Source organism: Buceros rhinoceros, unplaced genomic scaffold (genome assembly GCF_000710305.1).
Source record: "Buceros rhinoceros silvestris isolate BGI_N320 unplaced genomic scaffold, ASM71030v1 scaffold19760, whole genome shotgun sequence".
In the NCBI taxonomy this organism is placed as follows: Eukaryota; Metazoa; Chordata; class Aves; order Bucerotiformes; family Bucerotidae; genus Buceros; species Buceros rhinoceros.
Window position 1 is genome coordinate 10002 of NW_010391527.1, and position 7616 is coordinate 17617.

Below are 7616 nucleotides of genomic sequence, written 5' to 3' on the forward strand. Positions count from 1 at the left end.
CGTGACATTTTCTAGCAGCTGTAGTGGTAGCTGATAGCACTATCACAGACCTCTTGTCTCCTCAGTACAGTTTACACTGGAAACTTCTTTTAAATTTAAGTTTAAAAAAAACCTTTGAGGCAAGTTAAGAGATTTGTATGATGACATGTGAAGAAAAATGACATGCCAAGTACCAAAATTTGGCTCAAGGAGCTCAAACTTAACAGGAAAGTAAATGAAGTTTTCTGGAATACTTAAGTTTAGAGTATGAAAGTGAGCCCTAAGCATAAACATTTATATTATGAGTCCGCAAACAAACCTTGGAATTACTGCTAAGGCAGCACATGTCCCACGGACAAGCCCTTGCCAAGTCTTCACATATTGTTATAATAAACATAGATAAAAATTAAAGAATGAAGTAATTATAGGGAAGCAGATACAACACAGTAAAAATTTTGGAATAATTTTCTCAAAAAATATATTATCATGTAGTCATGCTGCAAGTAGCATGGTATTTGAAAATTGGAAACCAAACAGAGAGAGAGAATTACCACTTGAGAGAGCTTCTTCTCGCAAAGTCAAGTTTTAAAGTTTCTTAAAGAAAGTAATATTCACCTCTATTCGAAACGTTCGACTTGTTGCAGGTGACAAACACTCTAACAGCTCATCTTCCTGATGGACACCAATTATTTTGTAACTTACAATTTCTAGCAGCCTTAAAAACAAACAGGAAAATCATTATTTTTTAAATTATTTTTTAAAATAAGAAATGCAACATTTCTTTCTCAAACCTTGAGAAGAATTAAGTGTAAACATGATGTAAACAGATGCTACTACTGTATTTGTCCAAGTTTAAGTTCAGTCTTAAATAAAAATTGAGCTGTAAAGTTACAAGAGGTTAAATTACTTCTGGTTCCTGTCACAAAAAGCCAGTATGTGCAATTACAAGACAAAGGTTCGCGTTTTAGATTATTTTTTAAACTCTCTTTAAATGACCTCACTTTTAACTCCCAAGAAGCATACAGCATGAAAAGCAATTACTAAATTGTTAGTTAACAAATGCAGTTGATGAAGCTTATGCTTCTCAAGATCTCAAGGATCAAACTTTATTAAATACAAAATTAATTAATATATAAAGTTTATACTCATAGTTAATAAGAACTCTCTTAATGTGAATCTGGAAGCTTTTTAACAAGAGTATCAGGCTTCATTTGATAATAAGCGTTTCCACAGTATTTTATATTCTAGGGAAACTTTTCTGCACAAGATCCACATGATCACAGAAAAGAAATTAAAAAAATTTTACCGTAATTTCCCTGAACCTTTTTCAGAGAGTTCTACAACTTTTTTACATTCTTCTAACAGGTCCCGCACACACCCATGCTTATCTGGATATACTGTTATTTCCTATAGAATTTAAACAGAAAAATTGTTAGAAAATCTGAAAATGTAAACAACTCTATTAAAGCACAGGATACATTAGACTCTCATCAAGAATTCATCTTTAAAAAGATAAAAATTACTAAAGTGAACACCTATGTTACCGCCAAAACTTTCTTTCAGAAATGGCGGAACTTTTTAAAATTATTTTTTTATGTGGTTTTGGTAGTTTGGGGTGGATTTTTTGTTGTTGTTTGCTCGATTTTTTAAGATATGTTTGTTCTGATTTTTTTTATTCAGGGACAATGGAGCGTGTGAACCATAATCACAGCCATACCAGCTTTGACACAGAAATGAAAGCAAGTGTGTGTAAGAGCCAGCCTCACTCACCTCTTCCCTAAACTGGCTGTTTAGCCATATGCATTTAAAACTTCTTCTGTTTTCAAAATCAGTTATTTTCATTTTGAGCTTAAGGAAGAAAAGAAATACACTTTAGGCATGCTTCGTATAGGGCAGAATTATTTTTTTTAATTTGCACCAATAAAAACTAAAGACTCTTACCTGTTGATAGTAAAGTTTTTTAGGTTGCCTAGGCTTGAAGAACTGCAGAAGATCTCTTAAAGTACCTTCATAATTATGTCTAAGAGGATTACCAGGGCCATCCCTGTAACTACAGAAGCAGAAAGAAAAACATAAATCTCCCTTAACAATCCATCACTGCTCAGTAAATTGAAGCACCATGTACACTTTCATTCCTGGCTTCAGTTTCACATTTGCTAGGACAGCCTCAGCAGCGTAATGTTCAGTGCTTCAGTGATCTTTAACAAATGGAGAGCACACGGGAAGAGCAGTACCATTCGCTGTGCCTGTTAACTCTCCTGGATGTTAACAAGCTCCCTTTAACCTGTACGGCAGCAGACCTGCGCTGCTCTGAACCTGCAGGCTAGCAGCATGTACTTTAGGCTGTGAAGGGTTAACTTGTGGAGCCACATGACACAGCAAATTCCAGAGTGACCAGGGCACTGCCAACTCAGAAGAGCTACTCAAATTACCACAGTCTCACTGAGATGAAGGGAGATGTCTACAGGTTAATAAAGAGCAAGCAATCTCCATTTACCTGAATACAGAAAGGTTATGTCATTTTTGTGTGTGCATTACTCCTGCAGCGTGTACATCTAACTACTGATACGCTGGTTTCTGCTACAGCTTCACACAGATTCAATGCCGGTTTTACACAGCTGTGCCAGTGAACACCATTTTAACCAGAAAGGTCCTTTGTTAGATCATTGTCATCATCTTAAAACCACGTGTGCAGATTTTTGGGGGAGGAAGGGGAAAATCAGCGAAGTAACTCCTGCAGTTAAATCAGTAAAATCATCAAAACCTCTGATTTTATGTGCACTTCTTTCTGCACTCCTCCATTCTGGAAATCTGCATTCGCTGAAACAGCACTTGCATTAGCTCAATCATCTGTCCCATACAGTAAGGCTTTGAAGTAATTAATGACTTTAGAAATTCAAACAAGGATTCTTTAAAATGCGGCTATTTTCAATGATACTTACTGCAACTCTAAAATGAGTGATTTTTCTGAGGCTCTAGAGCCAGACAGTGCAATATTTAAAACTGTCTATGCAACTTGCGGAGTGTGCCAGAATGCTGACACTGTACTGGTAAAGAATTAGTTAATAACCTGGGAGAAGCTACACAGTAACTGCTACCTATCTAAATTTGGGCTAAGTATTTTAAAGAATAGTTTAGACACAGATCGCTAAGGAAGTTTGTCTTACCCTTGGGACTTGAAAAACTGTAATAGCATTGGATCCGTATTAAGTCTTTGCGCAACTGTCTTTGCAACCTGCAAATAAATTTTTTTGTAAGTTTTGAGTTATCTCAGACAGTTAATCATTGCTCTACCATCACACAGTCATTCATTACATGTCAAGAACATTATGCTACCGAAATTCCGAGAGACCCCTGTCTACTTCCCCAAGGCAAAATAAACTCCTATCTTTAGCTTCTGAACAGTTGACACAGAATGAGATATACTAGAAAAAAAAAAAAAGAGGAAATTGTCTGGCTTGTTACCATAAATCACTGTCACCAAAAGGCCACAAAATCCACAACAGCAGCTCTACGGCTCCTTTGTGTGTGTTTGTTTTTGTCGCTGCTTTTTAAAATTATAGTATTACTGGGGAAATAAGTAAGAGTTGCTCTTTGGAAATTCCCTAGGAGTGAATTAAAGAGCAACAGAAGTTAGCTTGCTGGGCAATGTCGCCACACTGTTCCCATCAGTGTATTTCATGTCACTAACTCCACAAAAAGCATGGTGATTCTCTACTTTTCCCTTACCAAAAAAAGAAAAAAACTAAAGCAACCCTATAAAGAACTTACACTTCAAGTAAAAATGAAGCAAGAGAAAGTAAGCTGCTAAAAAGCAGACGATGAGAGCAGGATAGCAAAAGTCATCCCCTGTGTATTCAGGTGCTCAAAGTTCCTGCCTTTGGTGACAGAAAATAAACTGGTTTCAAGTGCTCCTCTTGACACTGACAAAAACAAGAGAACTGTAGGGAGCCAAATCTACTCAGAGTCTTAATAGATCAGACCCGCAACAGGCGTGATCTGTCAGTGCTCCTGAGCACTGAACAGCCATACAGTATGGCCTACAAAATGAATACTGCTGGTGATATTACAAGCAGAAAACAGGTATCACTAGATGGCCAAGGTATTTTCCTTGTAACAGCTAAATAAGCTGAGCGAGTTTCACATTTCACTTAGAAAGCAAATGGGCAATTTCATTAGAATATCATTTCCCTGACAGAGCAGAACGATGTATCAAAAAGGCAAGCTGTTTTCAAATAACTCTGTTATTAACAAAGCCAGGAGGTTTTAGAGTATTTTCTCACAAGCATTAGTGGATTCCTTAAATTTTTCATTACCACAATGCAAAAGCTGTACAAGAACAGATTTACTCTTTCTAGGAGTTTGTATAATGCCCTTGTGAACTACAGCAGAAGTTCTTTCAGAACAAGGAAAGAAAAGCAAAGAAACAAACAGGGCACATGCCTGAAAGTAATTCATCCTATTGGATAAAGTAACAACAAAGCCTGGGTCGTTGGGGATGGTTTTATCGCAGAAAATGACATCCACACGATGATAGAGGTCTCGGAAGTACTCCTTCGCTGTCGGGAGCTCACTGTTATCATTTTCTGGGTCATCCCTGCGAAAGCAAACAAATGATAACACCACTACATATCGCGTTGTTACACATAGAAGCAGTTAGGGCTTTTAAAAACATGTTCTACAGTAAATCAGCAACAGTTGAGAGAAACAGAAACAAAGTTTAGAAACCTTTTCAAAGAGCCACTACTTGTACATGGTAGAACTAATACAGTCAGTAGTGACCCACACCCCTGAGGATTTCTGTGCGGTGCAAGGGCAAACACACTGCGTGCTGTGCTGGCTCATCTGGCAATAGTGAATTCAGGTGTTTCACAGCAGCATTCCAGCAGCAATCGTCCCTCCCTCCCACCCTGGCACATTACTCCGTGTCTGCAGTAACGCTGCTACAGCTTTCCACATCCTCCTCTATTAACTGCTCTGTACAAATGCCAGATGTACAACAGCACTCCTTGATGCACAGAAGCAGAACAGCTGGCACTGGTTTGGGTCACTACTGACCAGTAGCCCTATCTTCTCAGTGGAGAAATAGCACCAGGGTACAAGCTGTGCACTTACCCAGGAGTCAGCAGCCCGCCAAAAGGTGCATAACACCAACTGGGTCAACAGGGAATGCGAGTTCCAAGGCATGACATGAGAAATACATTCATCTCACATAATCTGGGGTAAGAGTGCTGAAGATAGACTAGCTGGCTTCCACCCACTGTCAGCCCATGGAGAGAAACAGAGCAACACAGTTGGGTGTGACCATCGGGAGTGAGAGCATAGAAATGCTGATTTACAGCCCTGACAATCTTACAAAAGATCCCTTTAATGGATACAGGATGAAGGAGTTCTCCTTTTGCCTTGGAGAAAACTCCAGTTGAAGCACCAGTACACCTATGAGTCACAGATGCTCAGGCAAACTGGGAGCATCTCATCACCGGAGACAAATAAGGAACTTAATTGTGAGCACGAGTAAAAGGAAAAAAGGAAAGCAGTTTAGTTTAGTTGTAGGCTGACAGGAGCTCCAGGCCAAGAGCCCAACACAGTAGCCATGGTACTGAGCCCGAGATCTGAATTGCTGGTAGGCTCCTCAGGGTCTGAGTTACAGCGGCTCAAAGTAAAAAGCTGCAGAGCTCAGACGGGTTGCAGAACCACACTCCTTGGTAATATTAAGACCTATTTTAGGTGATGAGTTTTCTAAACTAGGATGAAACCTTCTTTTCATTAAATAATGAGGCACGTCATAACTAAAACACTACAAATATTTTCTTCATTCCCCCTCTGAATAAACAAACAAGAACTGTTGAGAACTCATCTACTGTTGAAAAATAATACTTTGCTCTTGTTAAAAATGCTTCAGTTAGTTAAAGAAAGGTCTGATTTCAAAGTGAACAGGTGATTTCCCTGCAGTAAGCTGGCCCCTTAAAATACATACTTCTGAAACACTATGATGTCGCCATCCATGAGTTCATCAAGAGCTTTATCAAGAGATACATCATAGTCTTGAATCCTTTCTGTTAAATTGGGTTTAACTTCCTGCAACAAAGAAGAAAAATTGTTAATCACAGAATAAACAGAAGACAAAAATAAATGCTCATGATAAAGAAATCATCAGATAAAGTAATTTGTATCTTATTTTCAACTGAAACAAATGGATAAATATGTGCGAATTGGATGTAATTCTAGCTAAGGTCCGGATACACCTAATTGCTATTGCTAAAGCTGGCTGCTCACTTTTACTTTCGAAATCTCACTCAATTTGTCTTTTTTAAAAGTATTTTACCATTCAGCATTGTCTCCTTAGCACCAAAGATTTTCCAATATTCAGAGATTAATTTTCTACCACTGCAGCTTCCAGGAAGCTTGGAGAACACTGATTATGCTCACTTAGAATTTTTAATAGTGCAGAACTTTTCTACAGCAATTCACTTTTTTTTTTAAAAAGGCATATTAAAAATGCATATATTATAGAATATCTATATGTGTATTACATATTAATACCTGCAGGTTGACCTCTTGGGATAAAAGCACCTGTTTGAACAAACTGGAATCAAACCGTGACCCTGATGTGAACAGAGGAGGAGTACCTGAGAGTTCTGCTGCTTAGGATGGGAGTGTGCTTGCTCCCCTCAACACCCAGGCAGAGCAGCATGACTGCTAACAAAAATCGCAATAAAAAGATCAGTTCCTTGTTCTTACTATAGCAAGGACTCTGCCTTGGCAAGCTCTGCATCTTCAGCACTCAATAAATACAGCACTTACAGAGAGTTACTATTTCTGTATCCAGGCAGAAACACGTTAGCAGACTAAAGGACTTTGTTTGCTGTCTTTAACTTTGGGAAGGACGGGAGAAGGTGCAGCATTTTCTCAACTCTGCTGCCTAAGGGGCACTGAAAATACAATGGCCAATAACGTTAGCAGCAGTAGCAACTCTAAAACAGCAACTCGGAGGATAAGCACAGAAATTAGCACAGCAAAGCTGCTCAGGTACGACTTCATGTAGATATTTTTAAAGCCTCATACTTGTAGCTGCTTGAATTTAAATCTGTTTTGAAGTTAACTATCTGCTGCTATTCTCTTGCAACACTGTGGACTTTGAAGCTACAGGTTACAGAATGCTCATGATTTATAAATTACCATCGTTATGCGCAACCCTTTTTTAATCCACAAAGCTTCTTTTTCTCTAGTTAGACCAAGTAAAAGACAAGAATGTTACAAAAAGTAATATCAATCCAAACCTCATAGAGGATAAGGTTAGTTTCTTGTGGAAATCCTGCTCTCTCACACATAACTGGAAGCAAGTCACCTATTGGAAAAGAAAAGCAAAGTGAGAAGCATTGCACTTTAACTGCTAGTGAGACCTCCTGCAAACAGAGAGAGCCTATTTTGCTACCCTGGATAAAGAGTTTTACAATGTCTAAGAAAAAAAGCCTTCCAGGTTAAAGCTTCTCTTATTGACATTCAACCCAGAGACAGACTTGAAGGTTTCCCTCCACTTCATCTGAACAACAACAAATGCGTGTGCAAGGCCATCCCAGATCAAAGAGATGAAACAACTGTTCCTTCCCTGGAGAAAATTTTAATCTCTGACACAA

At 38.5% G+C, this 7616-nt stretch overlaps 1 protein-coding gene across 1 annotated transcript in view; it reads right to left on the reverse strand.

Annotated features, from left to right (window-relative positions):
• The window catches only part of USP7 (ubiquitin specific peptidase 7 (herpes virus-associated)), a gene marked incomplete at its 5' end in the record, with an annotated part of 18161 nt that overhangs the window by 6252 nt on the left and 4293 nt on the right, over window positions 1-7616 (reverse strand). Inside the window, 8 exons of the mRNA XM_010142194.1 lie at window positions 595-694; window positions 1286-1386; window positions 1750-1827; window positions 1921-2029; window positions 3147-3214; window positions 4423-4576; window positions 5957-6057; window positions 7260-7327. Coding sequence (XP_010140496.1) covers window positions 595-694; window positions 1286-1386; window positions 1750-1827; window positions 1921-2029; window positions 3147-3214; window positions 4423-4576; window positions 5957-6057; window positions 7260-7327 — 779 coding nt within the window. The remainder of the gene's footprint in view (window positions 1-594; window positions 695-1285; window positions 1387-1749; window positions 1828-1920; window positions 2030-3146; window positions 3215-4422; window positions 4577-5956; window positions 6058-7259; window positions 7328-7616) is intronic.